Source organism: Gorilla gorilla, chromosome 17 (assembly GCF_029281585.2).
Source record: "Gorilla gorilla gorilla isolate KB3781 chromosome 17, NHGRI_mGorGor1-v2.1_pri, whole genome shotgun sequence".
Taxonomy (NCBI): domain Eukaryota; kingdom Metazoa; phylum Chordata; class Mammalia; order Primates; family Hominidae; genus Gorilla; species Gorilla gorilla.
The window spans coordinates 98,377,846-98,402,617 of NC_073241.2; the positions used below are offsets into that span (position 1 = coordinate 98,377,846).

The following is a 24,772-nucleotide window of genomic DNA, read 5'->3' on the forward strand; positions in this document are numbered from 1 at the left end:
ATTCTAAGATATGGTTTAAATGTGTTTTACTTGAGATCTAAATTTTTGGGAATCTACCCAGATTTTATTTAGCAAGACGAACTGGGGCCTTACCAGAGTAGCAATAGGAACAAAGGAATTATTCTGTACACAAAGTAAATATTGAATTGGATTCATCTGGCATACCTAAACTTTAGGAAATTATTTATATAGAAATTTTCAAATTATAGCCTACTTGCTTGGCAATGACTTTTAACAACAGTGGAAGGGCGTCTGTTGCTTTAGCCTATCCAGCATTCGTTTCTTCTTTTTTAACAAGCAAACACTATTCCAGGCACTTGAAATACATGCATGAATAAAATGAATACCCCTGCTGCATGGGATTTGCATTGTGAAATGCAAAGGAGAGAAACAGAGGCCATTAAAATATAGATCATATAACTCTTAGAAAATATCCAAATTTCTACATTGGGTACAGGTGGCGGTATTAAATATGGTGTTTGGCCTAAGCTTTGAGTAAATACATGAAAGACGATAAACTGAATCATTCAGATATCTGTTAAAGGAAGATTTTGGGAAGAAGGAATAGTCAGTGCACATCCTCGATTGAAGTTATCAAATAGAGAAAAACAGGTGATATATGACAGTGCACTGCAAATCAATGAAGCTATGTATGTTGTATGTTGTGTATGTGTATATATATGTATGTATGTGTGTGTGTGTATATATACACACACACACATACATACATATATACACGCACATACACATTACTCTTTGCAAAGTTTCTGCATTGCATGAGCTTCATTCAGGGAATTTGTGAACAGATACTTAGCTGAATTTTTGCCATCATTCCTAATTACCATAACCAAATTCCAAGCTGGACAGATTATAAAGACACCCCACTGTGGATGTCGTGGATGTGTATATGCACCCACACATCCGTATGTACAAACACATCCATATACACACATCCGATGTATATCACATTTAGAATATATGGTCGCAACAACATCAAGGGACTCACAGTCTATGAGGGACAGAAATAGAAAATGCTGATTATAATTTAGCTTTATAAGTTCAAGGATGAAGGACAACAAGAGGTAGAATAAAGTGTCTAATGAAAACGACATCTGTCAGGCCAGGGCAATTGTACTGACTTCTCTTCCAAGTGTGTTCCAAAGACAAGCAGCATCAGGATCACCTGGAGACTGGTTGAAATGCAAAAATTTTGAGCCCCACCTAGACTCACTGAGTCATTATTTTCATTGTATCAGCATCCTCAGGTGATTTATGAGAAGTTTAACAAAAGAAGAAAGAACATGAGCAAAGGCATGAGGGAAGAGAAAGAGTAAAACAAACACCACTGCCAACAGCAAATCAGCCTTGTTTTGTATAGAGAAATAGAAAAATTCAGAATATAACAAAACAGATCACCCTGATAGAAGGTGAGAGAAGACAGTAAATTGGATGAGGCTTTTTGTGTTAATCTGAGTATGGAGTCTAATTTGTAGCACTGGGGGCTATTGCGGGGCTTGTTACATGAGACTAAATGGTCACAGTAACCCCACCTAGGTCTTTGAGGTAAACCAGATGAGAGATTGTAAAAGCCTTGATCACACCTCAGGTACTTTGCATTGCTTTTAAAACATCTTTCAAATTAAATGTTGATTTTTTATTGTAAATTTTATAAGAGATTGAAACAGATTTATAAAATATCAGAATGTTTAAGCAACCAAATGAATAATTAATAGTATCACAGCCACCTCTATCACTATTTTGTGGTATTTTTGTTTTTATTTTTGTATATAATAATTTTTTGCAAGAAATGTCATAAATTATGCATAGTATTGTGAGGATTTTTAATCAACTTAAATAGCATAAAATGGCGCCATGAAATCCAAATAAACATTTTAATGTCTGCAGAATGTTCCATTTTAATGTCTGCAGACTATAATTAAACGTAATATTTTCAGTAACCATTTAGGTTAACTTGACTTTTTCATGATCATAATGGAGTACATTTGTGCAAAATGTTTTGTGTGTTTCTGATATTATTTGTCATACATTCCAATACATAATGAATAAAACATGAATATTTTAGGGCTTTTGGTATGGCTTTGATTTAGAAATGCCTTCCAAAATGTGCTCCAATTCATATTACCACCATTTTCATAATTTTGGTATTAACATTTTTCTTGACCAAAAATATACATACCTTCTTTAAAAGATGAACTATACAAACATAAAGATAAAAATGTAAAGCACCCATAAGGGCTCCTTCCTGCCAGTGATAATTTCCACTAACTTTTTACACTATTTCCTTCCAACCATGTCTATTAAGTCACATATTTCATATCCATCTCTATACAAGTGTGTTTTTGTGTATAAATGCATTTATAAACTGATTTACATATTCTGTATATTTATTAATATACACAAGCATTCACACACAGACACTCTCCCCCAAATCATCTTTGTATTCCTAACAAATATGCATTAAAGGCACTATATAAAACTTGCTTCAATAGAAAATAGAGTCAATTATTTCTTCAGATATTTCATAAATGCATATCCATAAATCTTAAACATTATCGAGTGGCTCAATGTTTGATTAGGCTACACATTTTTATTAAATACTAATCTTTTCCTTTCATCAGTTGCTCTTGTCATTAGCAAAGCCCTCGCATATTTTTATCACCTTTTATCACTGGTTACTAAAGGACCATTCAGACAGTGCAACAGGGGGGTTCCTGTGCTTACCACGTTGCAACCATATATCATCTCCATCGCGAAAATGTCACTTTCTAGATTTTAGATCTAGAATATCTAATTGAAGATACAAAGCTATCTAGAGTATTCCATTGGAGATAGTAAAATGAATGCCATAGGAAAACAACATGTATTTATTTTAATATTAAGATCCTACTCTATGTGCAGTTGCAGAGCTTGCTTTTATTAAATTAACATTATATAGTTATATCTAACAGTGTTAAGTATAACATTTTTTCCAAAGTTATTTTGTTTCTTGAATATTATTCTAACGCAGATATACCAATATTGTTGTAATTATTTCACTAATTTGGGTCATGTGTGCATTGTTATTTTGCTATTATCATAGGTTACTTACTAAAATAAACATCTATTCTAAGTTTTCTGCATCTCTGAATATTTTCTATCACTGTTGGTACCATGAGATATTATTATATTGATATTTTAGATTGGTTGACATTTTGATTAGATGATTGTACTATTATTAATTATATGTGTCGGTTTGGTTAAATTACCTAAACTTTCTTATACCCTCTTCAATATTTTGGTGTGCTATAATGTCTCAACTGGCCATAAAATGCATGATTATATATTTGCTCTTCCATTTTATTTAATGAAATTTAGTTATGCAATGTTTAATAAATTTATTTTTGCCATTCATTACTTCCAGGCTCTATTTTGAAGAATTGTTAGCAGTAGAAACAAATCTTTGAGAATTCACATTTTACAAATTAGAGGAAAATATAGAATGAATTATTACTATATGTTAGTTAATGTAATAGTAAGGATTTTTTCCTACTCTCCAATTGTAAAATAGTATAAAATATTTCCTTCAAATATTGAATGAGCCACACTTTACTTTTGCAGTTAAATTATGTTGCTTAGACTAAATTTTCTTTATTTACTCTATGAGATAAGTCCTAGATCTTTTATGAGGCAGGGGAAAGGCTTATGAGGTACCCTGATTTAACAGACCATAAAATGAATTTATCTATTACATGAGGAATGATACATGTACACTGAAGTTTATTTTTCAACTGCAGATCCTATGAAAAGTTAATCCCTAATTTTATGATCATTCATCATTTTAGGTGTGCCTGGTGGCATTATTCATTTCACTATTGCTACTAAACCAATATTTTATTTTTATATGAAAGCTCATGAGTGAAAGTTGTATATAATATTTATTTATTGTATTTTTATTTTTGAATCCTTGAGGCACATTAAACAAATTATATCTATGTAGATTTAGATTAGATGCAGGGGTGTGTGTGTGTGTGTGTGTGTGTGTGTGTGAGATGGCTTCCTCAGTGTTAAATTTGACTCTGTGGCTAAGGTTTTGATCAATTTGATGGTATTAAAATGTCAGTTTAGTCAATAACAAGATCAAGCAATAGGATTATTGAGATTTTTCATTAACTATCCTCTAGAGATTTGACAGAAATTCTTGAATCGGTTGATTACTTTAGTGGTATGCATTCTACCTCCAACCATATCTATTGATTTTATCACTCTGTAGTAGAAGTATGTTTGATAAGCAGGGTTTAAAATATGTCAACGTTTTGTGACTATGTGGCTATTGAAGTTGTCTTATTTTTACTTAGATGAATGTGACAAAATTAATCTCTGTGTTTTTTAAGATTGGTTGCTATGTTATTAAACTTAAAAAATCTGTTTCTGAGAGGTTAAATTAAAAATAAATGGTATCAATATCAGTAGCCTCTCTTACCATTTTGAATCTAATTCTTTAAACCTGGGTGAGGTAAGAGGCATATGAGAGCCCACAGGTAGGAAGCTCCCAGCTGGACTGCAAAAGAAAGAGGAAAAGCAAATGCCTGAAAAGTTCCTGCCATTACTGTTGCTGTCAGAAAAAGGAGAGAAGTAGGCTAGAGTGTTAGAGTAAAAAGAAATCAAGGCCCAAAGGAACATGCAAATTCATAAATATGGCATTGGCTATTTTGTTATTGAGCAAAAAAAAATGAGTTTAATACATGCAGGTAAGCAGTCAGAAAGTTGAAGTGTATTTTATCTCTTATTACAGACTCAAAGCAGCACTTGCTATGTATCATCCTACTTTTAGTACACAGCAGATACTCAATTTGCATTAGTTACATTGAGCTTACTCAGATGTCCTGTTTTTCATAATTCTTTATCAAGTTTATGCTGACATGTTGTTGTTTATAAATTTTACCAGTTCCCCTTATAGTTACCCCGATAGTGTATCTTGCACTTATGGTTAACATGACCTACACTTATTGGATACAGGTTTGCCTGCTATGTTACATAACCATTTCTATCACTCTAGATTACTGCTCCCATGATCTTTTCCTATATTTCTACAAAAGTTTACTGTTTCATCTTCCTGCTTCCCCTATGGACTCCTTATAAATGATTGGCCGGTTTAATGCCCAAAGCCCTTCCATTCAACTTTGAACAAAACCCTAACTCCTTTATATGCCCCAGGTTGTTACATGCCTGGAGTCTGACCATTAGAATTTCAGCTTACATATCTTTATTTCTCTCTTTTTTTCTTTTGTAGCCTAGCTAGCAGTCTATCTTATGATTTTTTTCAAATAACCACCTCCTGGATTCACTGACCTTTTGCATAGTGTTTCATTTCTCAATTGCTCTGATTTTGGTAATTTCTTGTGTTTTGCTAGCTTTGGGGTTGGTTTGCTCTTGCTTCACTAGTTCTTCTAGTTGTGATGTTATTCAGCCCTTTCCAAACCAGGTGGTCAGTTCCTGTTACATCATTGTGTTTATTTTTTCCTTGGAGTTTATCACAAAGTACCCTGTTGAGTTATGGGCTTTTTGTTGTTGTTTTTTTTCTCTCTCCTTCCTACTACCCCAATTTGAATGTCAGAACTAAGGCAGCAAGGGCGTCCTCTGACTTATTCATAGTTGTATTAATTACCATCAGTCATTTGGTATAGAACATTTTCTAACCAGGTTTGAAAAGAAGAAAAGAAAATAAGGGTGGAACGAATGAAGGAGGAGCAGCATGGAAAAACTGGGAAGTTCTCTTTTTCAAAAATCACGTAATAAGGAAATCACAAAATAATATTACAATGAATTATTGAATTACATATTAAACACTCAGATTTACAATATAGGAATGAAATTGCACCAAACAAAACTGGCAGATGAAAAACTTTAAAGAAAGCAAAATTTAAGGGATAACTTCAGATTTCTAGTGGCCAAATCAGCCTGTTTCATACCTCAAAGCTGCCACTAATATGAAATCACAATTGGAGAAGATTTGGCAACAATATTTCCTCAAACCTGCTCATTGGGTCTTATCTACATGGCTACCACTTTAAAGCTACCGCCATGTCTCACTGGACCTGCAGCATCATCTCCTAACAGCTTTACCTGCTCTACTTTTCTCTAACAAAATCGTGGTGATCTTTAAAAAGAAATTATATTATCTCAGTACTCAGCACCCTGTACCTCAGTACCCTGAATCGTGAATTCACTTAAGAAGTGTGTAATTATAACCATTTCTGTCACTCTAGATCACTGTAATAATCTCCACTCCTTTCCACTGGGCCACAGATCTACTGAATTATTTTCAGGGTTTGAGTGTAAGGAGTTTATTCTGAAAAGAAATATGACAAGTAATATTTATGAAAATAAACTTTTGAAAGAGATTTGAAAAGCATAGCTTGAAAATAATGTATATGTGGCAATGATTTGAAAATGCTGTTCCTTGAAGGGGTGGGTTGCCCCTCCACACCTGTGGGTGTTTCTCGTAAGGTGGAACGAGAGACTTGGAAAAGAAAAAGACACAGAGACAAAGTATAGAGAAAGAAATAAGGGGACCCGGGGAACGAGCGTTCAGCATATGGAGGATCCCACCAGCCTCTGAGTTCCCTTAGTATTTATTGATCATTGTGGGTATTTCTCTGAGAGGGGGATGTGTCAGGGTCACAAGACAATAGTGGGGAGAGGGTCAGCAGACAAACACATGAACAAAGGTCTTTGCATCATAGACAAGGTAAAGGATTAAGTGCTGTGTTTTTAGATATGCATACACATAAACATCTCAGTGCTTTACAAAGCAGTATTGCTGCCCGCATGTCCCACCTCCAGCCCTAAGGCGGTTTTTCCCTATCTCAGTAGATGGAACGTACAATCGGGTTTTATATGGAGACATTCCATTGCCCAGGGACGGGCAGGAGAGACAGATGCCTTCCTCGTGTCTCAACTGCAAGAGGCATGCCTTCCTCTTATACTAATCCTCCTCAGCACAGACCGTTTATGGGTGTCAGGCTGGGGGATGGTCAGGTCTTTCCTTTCCCACGAGGCCATATTTCAGACTATCACATGGGGAGAAACCTTGGACAATACCTGGCTTTCCTAGGCAGAGGTCCCTGCGGCCTTCCGCAGTGTTTGTGTCCCTGGGTACTTGAGATTAAGGAGTGGTGATGACTCTTAAGGAGCATGCTGCCTTCAAGCCTTTGTTTAACAAAGCACATCTTGCACCGCCGTGAATCCATTTGACCCTGAGTTTGACACAGCACATGTTTCAGAGAGCACGGGGTTGGGGGTAAGGTCATAGATTAACAGAATCTCCAGGCAGAAGAATTTTTCTTAATACAGAATAAAATGGAGTCTCCTATGTCTACTTCTTTCTATACAGATACAGTAACGATCTGATCTCTCTTGCTTTTCCCCACAGCTCCTATCCCTAATTAAGCCTGGAAGAGTTTTCTTAAAAGTTCTACAATACATCCCAGTTGTTTTCAGATTTTATAAGCACAGCATCACGTGAAGGAAGTGGAAATAAATTGCATGAGAACTGCCCCTGAAATTTTAGTTCAGAATGTCTGGTAAGGGGTCCATGAAAGTGATTTTTTAAAAACATTCCCAGCTATTGCATTTAGCATGTGGCCAGTTTTTTAAAAAGAACAAACAAAACCAAAGCAAAAAATATATTACCAACACTACATTGAAAGAATGATTTAATGGTAAAAATCTATCTCTATAATTGAATGGAAATCTTTTTACCTGTCATAAAGCAAGACATCCTACTGACTGTAGAATAGAAGTTAAGAGTTTGAGGTTGTGGAATCTGTCTGGTTCAAATGCTAATGAGCCATGATTCTACTTCTAATGAACGTTGCTTCCAAAAACAATGAACACAATATTCTCATTTTGCCACAGTAACTTTGGTTCTTAACCACAGGACCATTGTGCAGATTAAATGAAAGCATTGAAAACTGTGCCAAAGGCATAGTGTGCTCTCAATATTTATTGTCTTCTAAAATGACAAATGCATGTAATAGTTCTCCTGGGAAACCCTGTACCTTTGCCAAATTCAGTAAGTATTTTCCCTCTAGAGAAGGCAATATGAGATACTTGAAATGAATAACTCTGAGAAAGACTGACTGAAGGAAGACAGCTATGCTGAGGACCATTATTTCTATGTTTTGATATTTATAGAGAGCTTCCTTAAGATTTTAATAGTTAATTTATCTCCACTGTGTGAGATAGTTTAACATTATTATTTCCTTTTTAAAATGAGGAAACTGAAGCTCACGTGACTTCATGACTGTTTACATATGCAAACCAAAGGAACAGTAACAGTTGGGAACCACGTTTGGGATCTCTTCCTTAAGTGTCAATGAATCTCTGTAAATTATTCTGTTTTACTTTGTATATATTGTATGAGGCAGCATGGGCTGCCATAATGAAATACCACAAATTGAGTAGCTTAAACAACAGGAATTTATTTTTTCACATTTCTGGAGGCTGTACGTTCAGAATCTCAAAGTATCAGCCAGGTTGGTTTCTCATGAGGCCCCTCTTCTTGGTTTGCAGATGGCCGCCTTCTTGCTGAGACCTTGCATCACCTTTTCTTGTTGTGTGTGTGCTCCTGTGATCTCTTTCTCTTCTTATTTGAATACCTTACTGGAGTAGGGCCCCACTCTTACAACTTCATTTAGCCTTAATTACCTTCTTACTCTACTTCCAGGTAGAGTCACATTAGGGTTTAATGCTTCAATATGTGAATTTTGAATTCACATATTGAATTGGAGGGAACACAATTCAGTTCCTAAAACGTATCAATAGTAAATTATTCATGAAGCATTCATTATATCAAAACCTGACAAATGACAACAAAAATATAATGATTATGATAAAATGAATACAAACAAAATTTTCTAGTGAATAAGACATGTAATAAACAAATTACTAACATGTTAATCATTTCCTTCTGTGATAAAATACTCTCAAAATTATGGTTTTAAATGTATTATACCTATGTTCTTTACTAAATAATCATTAGGCTGTTCATAAATACACATTCTTAATACAAAAACAGAAATACTGAGGAATCATTTTAAATTAATTTTACATTTTAAAAATAAATTTTACTTAAAGTATCATACTGTATTCAAACTCCAATGTCTTTAATAGTTGGACCAAAATATTTCCTTTTTATTTTTTACTTTTATTTTAGGTTTAATGGTACATGTGCAGGTTTCTTACATAGGTAAACTGCATGTCACAGGGGCATGGTGTACAGACTACTTCATCACCCAGATAATAAGCACAGCACCCAATACAATAGGTATTTTTTCTGATCCTCTCCCTCCTTCCACCCTCTACCCTCAAGTAGGTCCCAGTGTCTGTTGTTCTCCTCTTTGTGTCCATGTGCTCTTGTTGTTTAGCTCCCACTTATGTGTGAGAACATGTGGTATTTGGTTTTCTGTTTCTGTGTTCATTTGCTTAGAATAATGACCTCTAGCACAATCTATGTTGCTGCAAAGAACATAAACTCATTCTTTTTTATAGCTGCATAGTGTCCCATGGTGTACGTGTACCACATTTTCTTTAGTCTACTGTTGATGGGCATATAAGTTGATTGTCTTTGCTATTTTGAATTGTGCTGCAATGAACATATGCATGCTTATGTCTTTGTGGTAGAATGATTTATACTCCTTTGAGTATATACCCAACAATGGGATTGCTGGGTCAAATGGTAATTCTGTTTTAAGTATTTGGAGGAATCACCACACTGCTTTCCCAGAATGGCTGAACTAATTTACACTCCCACCCAAAATGCATAAGTATTCCCTATCCTCTGCAACCTCGCCAGCATCTATTATTTTTTGACTCATAAATAATAGCCATTCTGACTGGTATAAGATAGTATCTCATTGTGGTTTTTATTTGCATTTCTCTAATAATTAGGCTGAGCATTTTATAATATGCTTATTGGATGCATGAATGTCTTCTTTTGAGAACTGTCTGTTCATATCCTCGACCCACTTTTTAATGGTGTTTGTTTTCCTTTTGTAAATTTTTTAAGGTCCTTAATTAAGCATTCTGGATATTAGACCTTTGTCAGATGTATGGTTTGCAAAAAAATTTCTCTCATTCTGTAGGTTGTCTGTTTACCCTTATGATACTTTATTTTGCTGTTCAGAAGGTCTTTACTTTAATTAGATCCCATTTGTCAATTTTTGCTTTCGTTGTAATTGCTTTTGGCATCTTTGTCATGAAATAGCTGTCAGGTCTTATGTACAGAATGGTATTTCCTAGGTTATATTCCAGGGCTTTTATAGTTTTAGGTTTTATATTTAAGTCTTTATAATCCATCTTGAGTTGATTTTTGTATATGGTATAAGGAAGGGGTCCAGTTTCAATCTTCCACATATGGCTAGCCAGTTATCCCAGCACCATTTATTCAATAGAGAGTCCTTTTCCCGTTGCTTGTTTTTGTCAGCTTTTTTGAAGATCAGATAGTTATATGCATGTGTCATTATTTCTGGGATCTCTATTCTGTTTCATTGGTCTATGTGTCTATTTTCGTATCAGTACCATGCTGTTTTGGTTACTGTAGCCTTGTGGTATAGTTTGAAGTTGGGTAATGTGATGCCTCCAGCTTTGTTATTTTTGCTTAGAATTGTCTTGGCTATTTGGGCTCTTTTTGCAAAGACACAACAACAGCAAACAAAAACTTCAGGCCAATATGCTCAGTGAACATAGATGCAAAAAGTCCTCAACAAAATACTCACAAACTGAATCTACCATCGCATCAAAAAGCTAATGCACCATGATCAAGTAGGCTTTATCCCTGGGATGGCAATCAATAAATGTGAATCATCACATAAAGACAGCTGAAGACAAAAACCACATGATTATCTCAATAGATACAGAAAACACTTTCAATAAAATCCAATATCCCTTCATCTTAAAAACCCTCAATAAACTAGGCATTGAAGGACCATACTTCAAAATAATAAGAGCCATCTAAGACACACCCACAACCAACATTATACTGAACGGGGAAAAGATGGAAGCATTCCCTGTGATAACCAGTACAAGATAAAGATGCCTTGTCTCACCACTCCTATTCAACATAGTATGAGAAGTCCTGACTAGAGCTATCAGGCAAGAGAGAAATAAAAGGCATCCAAATTGGAAGAGAGAATGTGAGACTATCCCTGTTTGCAGATGACGTGATTCTATATCTAAAAAAACCTCATCATCTGTTCCCAAAATCTCCTTGATCTGATAAACAACTTCAGCAAAGTTTCAGGATACAAAATCAATGTACAGTAATCAGTGGCATTCTTAAACACCAACATCTAAACCTAGAGTCATATAAGGAATGTAGTCCCATTCACAATAGCCCCCAAAAGAATAGAATACCTAGGAATACAGCTAACCAGGGAGGTAAAATATCTCTACAATGAGAGTTACACTGCTCAAATAAATCAGATATGACAAAAACAAATGGGAAATAATTCCATGTTCATGGACAGGAAAAATCAATATTGTATAAATGGCCATACCGCCCAAAGCAACTTACAGATTAAATGCTATTCCTATCAAACTACTAAAATGTTTCTTAAATATCTAATAATACCTGTAAGTTAACTTCCTAAATGTCATAGCCCACATTGATATTCAAATACTAAAATCTAAAATAATAGAGCAGAAGTTAAAAATTTATGAATCAAAGAAAAAGTTTAAAAGAAACATTTCTCATTCATCTATTAAATTATTTAGGAACTGTCCTAAGTACTGGCACTGTAATGCCAAATAAGTGTGTGTGTGTGTGTGTGTTTTTTTCCCAAGTAGGTATACAGGTGAGAAGATGAAAATGTAAAATAAGTTGAGGGTCCAAAATAATATTAGTCAAACATTACTATTAGCCTATTACATTATTGTATTTTTAATCTTGAACCTATATAACAGAATGAAAATCTTTCTAAAAATAAATTTTTAATGAGGCATGAATGTTGAACATTCTGGTTTCTCCATAGAAAATGGAAACTAAGAAAAGTGAAATCAACAAATATGTGTGAGTTTGATACAAGGGGAAACTTTTATGGTAAGAAAGTAAACTTGTGCCATCTCTATGAATTAGGAATTATAGATAGCAACAAAATGTGGGTATTACTGAAAAATGTCTAAATGTTTGAAATTCAGAAATAAGACTAAATATTATTTGGGAGTTCATTATGATATATATTAATAAAATGTTCATTCTGTAAGCATAAATACTTGATGAGAAGAGTTTACAGAATAGCATTTCTCCATCAGGGTGCTTAAAAAAAACTCCCCTCCCCCACACCCCTTGGAAGAGTAACAACTTAAATCTATATAATTCTTTCTAACATTTAAATTGATTTCACTTTAATAACGCTGGTATAGAGATCAATCACTTGGGATCTGGTTCATCTTTAGCAGTGGTTTCACTTTGTATAGAGGAGGATTGATATTTATTGCAGTTTTATTTACTTTTATTTATTTTTTTTAAACTCTTGGTTTTTTCATTGAATTATATTTTTCATTGTAAATGTTAGGTAAAAATGTAACATTAAAAGAATCTGAAATTCCTGTATGTTACCATCATCAAAGGTTTTAAGATTTTCTTTCTTTTTTTTTTTTTAATACTTTAAGTTCTGGGATACATGTGCAGAACGTGTAGGTTTGTTACATAGGTATACACATGCCATGGTGGTTTGCTGCACCCATCAACCCGTCATCTATATTAGGTATTTCTCCTAATGGTATCCGTCCCGTAGTCCCCTACCCCCTGACAGGCCCTGCTGTGTGATGTTCCCCTCTCTGTGTCCATGTGTTCTCATTGTTCAACTCCAACTTATGAGTGAGAACATGTGGTATTTGGTTTTCTGTTCCTGTGTTAGTTTGCTGAGAATGATGGTTTCCAGCTTCATCCATGTCCCTGCAAAGGACGTGAATTCATCCTTTTTTTTTAACATGCAGTTTTAATAAATACTGAAATTATTGGTTTATTCTCTAGTGCTAAGGATCAGCAATCTACTTCAAGGGAAAAGCAAGGTTTTTGTCTGGAAGCTGAACATGTGTGGAAAATTCCTCAACATTGTAAAACATTCAATTGGAAGAATAAAGGTGCTAAAAATTACTGTGTAGAAGGGAGGGGAATAAAATCACACAGACCCACCCCATGGAAGCCCCAGTAAGGCCAAGAAGAAAACAACCTGGCCACTTAGCAAATAAAACACTTCTTAAAATATTTTAATGGTTAACCTAGAAAAACACAATTAATAGTACTCGAGTAAGATACTTTTTGTTGTGGATTTTTTTCCTAAAAAGAGCAGTTCAAAGCCAAGACCTCTCAGCTTATTCAGAGTGTGTCAGGGTCCATTGCTTAAATTTTCATTGCTTTTTTTTTTTTTTTTTTTTTTTTTTGAGACGGAGTCTCACTCTGTTGCCCAGGCTGGAGTGCAGTGGCTCAATCTCGGCTCACTGCAACCTCCACCTCCCTGGTTCAAGCAATTCTCCTGCCTCAGCCTCCTGAGTAGCTGGGATTACAGGTGCCCACCACCATGCCCGGCTAATTTTTGTATTTTTAGTAGAGGCGAGGTTTCACTATGTTGGCTAGGCTAGTCTGGAACTCCTCACTCAAGTGATCCACCTGCCTTGGCCTCTGAAAGTGTTGGTATTACAGGCATGAGCCACTGCGCACGGCCTTAAATCTGCATTTCTAAAACCTTGATATTGTCTATGAGCCAAGTGTTGAAGGAGCAAATTACAGACAGATTCATTGTAATTCAACTCACAATGTTTGCATATAATTTCAATTTGTTAGTATACAGGACAAAATAGCACTTCTATAAGATGAGATGCTCACGCGTATCACCCTTGTTGAAAACTTCTAAAACCTTCTGAATCTATCATATCTGCTTCACTTTAGTCATCACCTTGGATTAAGTGTTGCTCTTTCTATTTTTGCCTTGTGGGATATTCTGCCTTTAAGATGACTTCCGCACTTTAGATATTAAGTGCTCATTTTACTGCATTAACTTTCGTAGTCATGATAGTGCCTTCACTGTGTAGCCAAGAATCATTTACAATAGCAGTACCCATAATTACGTTTCACGTTAATTTTCATTGTCCTTCTAATAAAACAAGTTTAGGTTAGATAACGTATGCTAAATGCTTCATGTCCAGTACCACATAATGCAATCTATAAATGTTATCTTATTTCATCTTCTTAACAAGACTATAAGTACAACCATTTTAAAGATGGAGAGTATTAGACTCTCTGTGGATGTGAAACTTGCTCTAAGACACACATGGGAAAACTGTAATATGAACCCTAATTGATTTCATAGCTTAAAGATATATTTCAAAATAAAATGGAGTTTATTTTAAAATACCTTATTTCAATTAGGAAAAAAAAAAGTCTAATTTTTAGAAAACCAAGGAATGTTTACCTAGGTGTTTCAGTAAAACAAATGTTCCATTAATAAGACTATTTATTTTAGAGACAGGGTCTTGCTCTTCACTCAGGTTGGTGTACAGTGGTATAATCATAGCTTACCATAATCCTGAACTCCTGCGCCCAAGCCATCTTCCTGCCTCAGCTTACCAAATAGCTGAGACTACAGGCACGTGCCACCAGGCCTGGCTATTTTTATGTTTTCTTTAAGAAATGGGGTCCCACTACATTGTCCAGGCAGGTCGTGAACTTCTGGCCTCAAGTCATCCTTCTGCCTCAGCCTCCCAAAGTGCAGAGATTATAGATGTGAGCCTCTTTTCCTGGCCTAATAAGGCATTTTGTACTATACACATACAACAAAACTTATAAAATACATTTTATTTTATTTTTTTGGAAAAATAACTTTAAAATATTACTTGTAATGTCATAAGATATAAAATTCCTAAAACTAAATTTAATAAAATTAAGCCTCCTAAGAAGAAATTGGAAAGCTTCTAAGGAGAAAATTATAATATTTAGTTGAGAGACTTTAAGGATGACCTAAGTAAAATTTAAAATACACTGTGTTTTGGGCAAAAACATTAAATACTGAAATAATGTCAAATAAACTTAAATTATCCCATAGAGTTAATGAAACTCCAGGTTAAATACAAATATAGTTCTTCATGAAATTTGCTATGCTGTTTTTGAAATTTATAAAGAATCAAGAATAATCAAGGTATTTCTGAGGAAAAAGAACTGGGAAAAAGGGATCTTTTACTGTTGTATGTAAAAACTTATAATGAAAGCTATAGTAATTCAGACAATGTGCAGGATCAAATAAATTATCAAAAAAAGGGTCTGCTATCAGACTTTATAAAAGAAACTTTATACATCATATATACAGAATTTTGACATATGACAGATTTGATATGTCAGATCAATTGATAAAAGTCTATTCAATATTTGCACTTACGTACCTTTCAAAATGTGTTTGTATAGGAAAAAAATAAAATTGGGTTTCTACCTCATGTCATGTGTAAAATTAACTCCTGCTCGATCAAGAACGTAAATGACAAGTGTAAAACATGAAAAAAAACAGTGAACATACAGAATAACATTTTTCTATAGTTGAAGTATAAGTCCCAACTGTAGGAGAAAATATTGATATATTTCATAATTTAATAAAAATAACTATGATTAAACCAAAGATCTCTTAAATGAAAAAAAAAATGATAAACCTGCCAAAAATGCTTGGGACTCTTATGACCAACAAAGGAATAGTATTAACATTATAACATGAATATATACAGAAAAAAAGAAATGGAAAAATGCCAAAATAGAGTAATGAGCAAAAGGCCTGAATAAACACACATGAGAAAAATGTTAATCTAATAAAAATATAAAGAGACATTATACATAATTATTGATCAGGGATTGACAAAAGTTTTCAAATGTCACATCAAGAGTTAATGAAAATGTGATTAAACTGGATCCCTTCTAATTATTGAGTTAAATTGGTAAACAATTTTGGGAGACATTTTGGTATTACCTTGTGAAATTTAGTATCATAACAAGTATAATCTGGTGATGCTACTGCTAGCCATGTCTCAAGAGAAAATTTTTCACAGATGAATCACATCTATATCTATCTATTCATCTGTTATACACACACACACATACATTGTGTGTGTGTGTGTGTGTGTGTGTGTATCAACAATAGGGATATAATCTGAAAAGATCATCATTAGGTAATTTTGTCTTTGTGTGAAGGTCATAGATTTAGATGGTATAGCCTACTCCATTATATAGCTCCATTATAATCTTATGGGACCACTACCTTATATGCATCCATTATTAACCAGAAAGTCGTTGTGCAGTGCATTGCTATATATCTATCCAGTTGGCCCTCCATATCCACGGATTCCACATTATTGGAATCAACCAATCAACCACTAATCAAAAATATTTTTAAAAAATGCATCTGTACTGAACATGTACAGATTTTTGTCATTATTCCCTAAACAACACAATATAACAAGTAGTTATATACCATTTATATATATTATATACTCTATTAGGTATTATAAGTAATCTAGAGATAATTTAAAATATAGAGGAGGATATGCATAGATTATTGGCAAATACTACCCCATTTTATATTAGTGACTTGAGCATATGTGGATTTTGAAATCTGCAGAAGGTCTTGGAACCAATCTCCTGTGGATACCAAGGGACCCAGTACATATGAATGTTCAGAGCATCACAAGGCTGGAGACAATATAAATACTCATGGAAAGGAGGGTAGGTGTATATGTCATGGCATAGTAATGCAGTGCTATAATATAGAGAGGACAAAGAGACCACAGATGAAACATTACTGTAGATGAGTCTTAGCCGTTGGATTTAAAAAGCAAGAATATTACATATAGCATGAAATACCTTTTTTAATTAAAACAATTAAAAGGATACATTTTCAATTATATATATAAATATATTTCGCATATATATATACGCTTAGCATATGTATATGTGAATATGTATACACACACGTGTATTTTGTTCAAAGCCATGGGAATAAAAAACACAAGTTGTAGTTCGGTGACTTATAGCTAGGGGAGGCAAGAGTGGAAATGGGAGAAGAGTGGCTACATAGAAAGGATTTTGTCAAATATTTCAGAGATCATTTTGAGGTTTATTACTGAATATGTACATTAACTCTATTAAAATAAATGAATATTTTCATTTATTCATGCACATATACAAAAGAAACTCACACATACACTACTGGTAAGTTACTGTCATACAAAAATGTACCTTGTTTTTAAAGGGTTACTTTATTTCAACTACTTTTGTTTTTCATTAAGAGCTTTTCTTATTAAGATGGAGATAGAAAACTGTGTCTTATATAGAATGGATCCTCATGTTTTTTAATTTAAATTTTATTTTTAAATTGACAAGTAAAATTTCTACATATTTATGATATACAACATGATGTTTTTCTAAATGTGTACATTGTAGACTAGCTAATCAAGCTACTTAATATATGTACTATTTCAAATACTTATAGTTTTGTGGTGAGAATACTTACAATCTATTCTCTTAGCAATTTTTAAGAATATGATAAGATGTTATTTACCATAGCCACCGTGATGTACTATAGAACACTTGAACCTAACTAAAGCATTTTCTACTTCGCTTTCAGCTTGGTGATTCCCTGAATCAGATCCGTAAGCTCCAGAGGTCTCTGGATGAAGAGAAAGAAAGAAATGAAAACTTAGAGACTGAACTCAGGCACTTGCAAAACTGGTAATTTTTTCACAAAATATGCTGAATTAAAGATTAGGGCCTTAAAGACATTTCCATATCCTTTTCTTAAATATCAGTAAAATTGTTTTTTATTAACTAGAAATATTAATAAAAAACTTAGACAATATACAGATTAATGGGCTTCTTCACTTCTTCTAATTTTTGCCTAACAGATACTGCATATTCTCAAAAAGACAATTTAAATGTCATTTAAAAACAACTTTAATTCTAAGATGTGTAAATATTTTGAAAGTCAAAAAGAGCTTTCAGAATACTTTTTACATAAAATCTGAAAGAGTTATAGTATCGGTAAGAAAAAGTAAGTTGAAAACCATACAAGACGCTGGGTCATTAATAAGAAAACCATTGACTTTAAGTATAAAGTACTGGTTTGTTTAAGTAATTGGTAAACTTTTATGTATGTGTTGTCTATGTGGTGGGGATGGCAGATTGTATTAACAAAAATGAATCATTCCAGAGGTGTAACAATACATTTCTTATATGATTTTATAAGTCATTTCTAATTCTTTGTATAAAACAGAAGTGAGCAGATGAATCAGAAAAAAGTGTTTTGTATTTTAAAGTAACAGATAACCGGTGATTGAATCTAAGACAGGCTGTAAGCATCGCTGAGAAACTAAAAGGACTTTTGACTTTTATCTGGGTAGACATTTCTACTGTAAAATCATGGAAAGGCATCAGCATTGCAAAGTAGTATCTAGGTAGAAATCAGGCCAAAATTAAGCTGTCGTTTCCCTTTGAGTAGTGGGAATAGAGAAAATTAGGAAATTGTGGTTATGTGAATATTTCTTTAAAACTTTTATATACATTATAGTTTATTGCTTCCTATTTAAGTTTGGTTTTTAAGGTAAAATGTTATTTTGAACAAAAAGACACTTATAATTTTCCATACCTATTTTCAACTGAAGTCAACTTGTAAGATTTAACTCAGTCAATAACATACTGGTTTTACTCATCTCCCCCTCCATTGATTAGCCAAAAAAAAAAAAATGAAATCTTACTAATTCATTACTGAATAAAGACCACTTTTATCAGAGTCTCTCATTGTAAAAGCCTTTGTCATTCACTGAGTCTTCACTTTTTCCCTGTTTCTCTCCCAAACATGGGGGATTGTATGACTAATAGGAACTCAGCACTGGGGGGCAAAGAGGCCCGACCTTCAAGTGTGCACTGGTGTGTGTTTTCTAGGCTGTGTAGTAATGAAGTCCATTTTGTCGCTGGGTACTCTTGCTGGCTTCTGATGCTTAAATGTGAACTTCCTTCTCTTTGCTTAACACTCCTCCTGTTGAACTGCATCCATCTCAGCAATTTCTGGTATGACCTCCTCCTCTATCCCATCATATCCCCTGTCAACCAACTGACTGAGCAATTCACCCAGATGGAGGCTTCAGGATGGGCTGCAGGTCAAGGTCTCATCTCAGTCACAATCCCATATGAGAACCAAATACAGTTTGGAGAAGCTAAATATTAGGGTTCCCCTTGCCTGACCATGTTTCTCTGCTTTTCTGTGGCTGTGCCCCAAGTGGGTGTGGGGCAACTGGTAAGGCATCTTCCTCTCAAGATCCTAAACGCAAGTGGAAAACAAATCTCCCTGCCACCATCCCTCAACATTAGACTTCTACAGTTTCTTGCACACAACACAATCTCTAGATAAAAACACATAAAGGGGAAAATGGGGCTCTTTTCTGAAAGGTTTGCTCATCCGGCAATCTCAGAACCCAAGAGGGATGGGTTTTTATACTCTCACATTATATCATGTTCTCTTTTCTATTCTAGAGTTCCACTATTGTGATAGACCAATGAGGCAGCTCCTCAGTGATCTCAGTACAGACTTATATTGATAACTACCCCTTCCAGGGTTGCTATGAACAAAGCATTGTCTAGATGTATCAGACATATTAACTCGTTTAATCTTCATAACACGTATATAATGGAGATTATTATTATCCTCATAATGATGACGATGTTGAGATGTGATAGATTAAGTGGACAGGATTATGAAAGAACATACTGGAAGAAGACTAATCTTGATTCAAGGTTGAAGTTGCATAGTAAACACTTGGTTTGTACAGATAATGGCTTAAGAAAGATATTTGCTTCAGTGATTTTCCTTCAAAATATTGGGAACTAAATATTGTTTCAGGTGCATCTTGGTGTGCAACAATCAATGCCAAAACTTAATGAAAACAACAATGATTTTCTATAATTCAAGATTCTGTGAGTTGGCTGTGGTCAAAATGGTGGTTCTTTTGCTGTATGTGATATTGGCTGGAGTCACTCGAGGTTGCATTTTATGCTAGTTAAATGGCTGCTGGTTCCCAAGAGGGTAGACATGAATTTGAGCTTTACCCTGTAGGTTTCTGCTTGTCTCCTACTCACCCTTTTTGCAGAATAAGTGACCTTTTTGCCTTCTGAATTGCTCTCTTCTCAGACATCCTGCCTACCATGGTGTGCTGGGGAAATAGAGGCCTGTTAATTTAGATAGACAGATAATAGATAGAAAGATGGATAGATAGATAGATAGGTAGATAGATAGATAGATAGGATAGAGATTGATAGATACATTAGATAGAGATAGAGACAGACAGATGATCAATACAGATTTTTTAAAAATTGTAATTGTGCTGAAAAACACATAAGTTTACCACCTTACGCTTTCTAAGTGTACAGGTCAGTAGTGTTAAGTATAGCCAGTGTTATGCTACCATTACCCAGAAATGTTTCATCTCAGAAAGCTGAAAATTCTATGCCCATTAAACAACTCCCCATCTTTCCTCTTCTCAGCCCCTTTCTAGGAATATGTCTCCTTTAGATACCTCATATAAATGGAATCATATAGTATTTTATTTTTGTTACTGGCTTATTTCACCTGGCATAGTGTCCTCAAGGTTTATTCATGTTGCATGTGTCAGAATTTCCTTTATTTGTCCAGCCTCCAGTAATAATTTCTCTGTGACTTTTACAGCTTTTACTTTCATGAATCCCCTCACTGCCTTTCCAGTGTCCACTTGTCCATGGTTTGTAAACCAATACTACATATTTTATGTTTTTGTTATGGCAGCACTGCATTTCCTGGTACCAATTTCTGCTTCAGATATCTACTGCTACAAAACAAATTACCTTGAAACTTAGTAGCTTAAAACATGTTTGTGTTGCTTACCACTGTTCTGTTGGTTTTCTGGGTTTAGCTAGGTAGTGCTTCCACTCAACCCATGGGGTGATTCTTGCAGCTGCATTTTACTAGGAGATCTCCTGGGTCCTGGATGTCCAAGATGACTTCAATCTCTTATCTCATACCTCATCTGGGGTGAGGAATACAGCTGCTGGTTGGGCCTCTCCGTTGTCCCAAGTAACCTCTCAATACTCAGGAGTCAGCCTTGAGCTTTTTCATGTGGATATTGGCTTTCAGGAGGATTGCTGGGGAGTCAGACAGCTACTTCCCTCAGATTCAATTGGTTAGAGCAGGTTATAGGGACGTGCCAGATTCAAGACAAGAGGACATTAATGCTATGGCTTTATGGAAGTAGCCACGTGCATGTATAGGAACAGCTAGGAGTTGTTGGCATCCATTATTGCAAACCAGTTATCACAAATGGCACAATGCAGCAAGTCCCGGTTCAAAGAAGACCTCAGTCCTCATACCCATTGCCACCCATGCCCATCTTGCAGGTAAACAATTCAAATTTAATGGAAAGTTATTTTTCCCCAGCTTTTCTTTTAGGTTCAGGGGGTACATGTACACGTTTATTACATGGGTAAGGTGTGTATTGCTGAAGTTTGCTGTATGAATGATCTCATCACCCAATTCATGAGCATAGCAGCTAAAGGTCGTTTTCCAACCCTCACCTAACTCCCACCCTCCCTGCTCTAATAGTCCCCAGTGGCTATTATTTTCATCTTTATATTCACATGTACTCAGTATTTAGTTCTCACTCATAAGTGAGAACAGGTGGTATTTGGTTTTCTGTTCCTGCATTAACTTGCTTAGGATAGTGGCCTCCAGCTGCATCCATATTGCTGCAAAGGACATGCTTTTGTTCTGTTTTTATGGCTGTGTAGTATTCCACGGTGTGTATGTACCACATTTTCTTTATCCAATTTACCATTGATGAGCACCAGAGTTGATTCCACGCTTTTGCTGTTGCAAATAGTACTTCAATTAACATACGGATGTGTGTGTCTTTTTTGGTGTGATAATGTATTTTCCTTTGGGTATATAACCCAAAAATGAGATTGCTGGATTGAATAGCGGCTCTGTTGTAAGTTTTTTGAGAAGAATCCAAACTGTTTTCTCCAGCAGCTGAACTAATTTACATTCCCACCAGCTGTGTATAAGTGTTCCCTCTGCTCTACAACCTTGCCAACAACACCTTTTTTCTTTTCTTTTTTTTTTTTAGTCTTTTTAATAATAGCCATTCTAACTTGTGTGAGATACTATCTCATTGAGGTTGTGATTTGCATTTATCTAATGATTACTGATGTTGATCATTTTTTATACATATTTGTTGGCTATGTGTATATCTTCTTTTGAGAAGAGTCTACTCAGGTAATTTGCTCAATTTTAATGTTATTCGGTTTGTGCTGGTTTTATATGTTTCTTACAGATTCTGGTTATAAGACCTTTGTTGGTTGCATAGATTGTCAATATTTTCTGCCATTTTATAGGTTATCTGTTTACTATCTTGATAGTTTCTTTACTTTACAGAATTTTCTTAGTTTAATTAGGTCCCCGTTGTTAGTTTCAGTTTTGTTGCACTTGCTTTTGTGGATTTAGTAATATATATATATATTTTTTACAAGATCAATGTCGAGAATGGCATTTTGTAGGTTTTCTTCTAGGGTTCCTATATTTGAGATCTTCCATTTAAGTCTATAATTCAATTTGGGTTAATTTTTTTATATGGTAAAATGTAGGGATCCAGGTTTATTCTTTTGCATATGGCTAGCCTGTTATCCCAGCATCATTTGTTGAATGTGGATTACTTCCCCCATTGCTTGTTATTGTTGACTTTGTCAAAGATGAGATGATTGTATATTTGTGGCTTTATTTTTGGGTTCTCTAATCTGTTGAATTGACCCATGAGTCTGTTTTTGTATTAGTACCATACTGTTTTGGTTACTCTAGCTTTATAGTATAGCTTAAAGTCCAGTAATGTGATGCCTCCAGCTTTGTTCTACTTACTTATGATTGCTTTGGCTATTTGGGCTCTTTTTTGTTTACATATGAATTTTAGAGGTTTTTTCTTCTATTTATGTGAATAATGATATTGGTACTTTGACAGTCATGGTTTTGAATCCATAAATCGCGTTGGGCAATATGGACATTTTAACAATATTGATATACCAATCCATGAGCATGGAACATTTTTTCATTTGTGTAATCTGTGATTTCTTTCTTTGGTGTTTTGTAGTCCTCCTTGTAGAGATCTTTCACCTAATTGTTCAGATGGATTCTTAACTATTTCCCTTTTTTGTTCCTATTTTAAATGGATTGGGTTCTTGATTTGGCTCTCAGGTAGAATATTATTGGTACACAGAAATGTTACTGATTTTTGTACATTGATTTTGTATCTTGAAACTTTACTGAAGTTATTTATCAGCTCTAGGAACCTTTGGTAGTCTTTAGGACTTTCCAGGTATACTGTCATATCACCAGTAAAGAGAGAGAATTCGACTTCTTTTCCTATTTGGATGCTTTTTATTTCTTTCTCTTGTCTGATGACTCTGGCTAGAACTTGCAGTGCTATGTTGCAAAATCTCACTATGGTGAGAGTGGCCATCTTTGTCTCATTTCAGTTTTTAAGTGGAATGCTTCCAGATCTTGCTTGTTCTGTGTGATGTTAGCTGTGGGTTTTTCATAGATAGGTCTTAGTATTTTGAGGTATGTTCCTTTAATGCCGAGTGTGTTGTGGGTTTTTGTCATGAAGCAATGTTGGATTTTATCAAAAGCTTTTTCTGCATCTATTGAGAAGCTCATATGATTTTTTAATTTTGATTCTATCTACATGGTGAATTACATTTATTAAGTATGTTGAACCAGCCCTGCAACCAATAATTAAAGCCTACTTTATGTGGCTAATTAATTTTTTGATGTGCTGATGGATTTGTTTTGCTAGTACTTTGTTGAGGATTTTGTGTCTATGTTCATCAGGGATATTGCCCTGTAGTTTTCTTTCTTTACTGTCTGTTTGTCAGATTTTGGTATCAGAGAATTGCGGCTTTGTAGAATGAGTTAGGGAAAAGTCCTTCCTCCTCAGTGTTTTGGAATCATTTATGTAGGATTGGTAACAGCGCTTCTTTATATGTCTGGAAGATTTTGGCTGTGAATCCATCTGGTCCAGGGCTCTTTTTTGTTGATAAGTTTTTAAATACTGATTCCGTTTTGGAGCTCAATATTGGCCTGTTCAGGGTTTCGATTTATGGCCACAGCACCCTGAACATGCCTGATCTCCTTTGGAAAGCTAGTCTTAATATAAAATAGGGGCCATGAGATTTATGTTTGTGTGTTGTTTCTTTTTCATTTTTTAGCAACTTGTATTGATTTTTAATGTAATGAGATCATGTGAATTGTTTAGTAAGGTTTTTGATATTCTTTTGCTTCTGCACATATTCCTCCAGCTAAATCAGAAGATAGGTTTTGCTATTTATTATCTCTGTGACCTTGAGTGTGTTATTTGTAATGAAACTATGTAAAACTGCCTCAAAGATTGAATGAAATAATGGATGTGAAACCCTTGATAATAGCATCTGGCATTAATAAACATTCAACAAATATTGGTTTATTTGTATTCTAATTTTCAAGAGATTATTTCCTTCAAAACAACTAAATTTAGAAAGTAAAATTTATGTGCAAAAGGAAAATATACTTTTAAATAAATCTTGGAAATACTTTACAAAAATTGTAAAATTGTAATGATGCTTGACTTCAACTACTTTAACCTTTAAACATTGAGTATATTTTCTTTTGTTGAAATATCTTGAAAA

At 34.5% G+C, this 24,772-nt stretch overlaps 1 protein-coding gene across 32 annotated transcripts in view; it reads left to right on the top strand.

Annotated features, from left to right (window-relative positions):
* Positions 1–24,772, top strand: part of CCDC102B (coiled-coil domain containing 102B) — a 467,886-nt gene that overhangs the window by 313,518 nt on the left and 129,596 nt on the right. For 21 of the 32 annotated variants that reach the window (XM_055368315.2, XM_063699302.1, XM_063699298.1 and 18 more), the window contains one exon: positions 17,664–17,767. In XM_055368315.2, the coding sequence (XP_055224290.1) occupies positions 17,664–17,767 (104 nt within the window). Of the gene's footprint in view, positions 1–16,658; positions 16,763–17,663; positions 18,828–24,772 lie in introns of those variants that run through there. The other 11 variants (XM_019014161.3, XM_063699299.1, XM_055368313.2 and 8 more) reach the window with 2 other exon arrangements.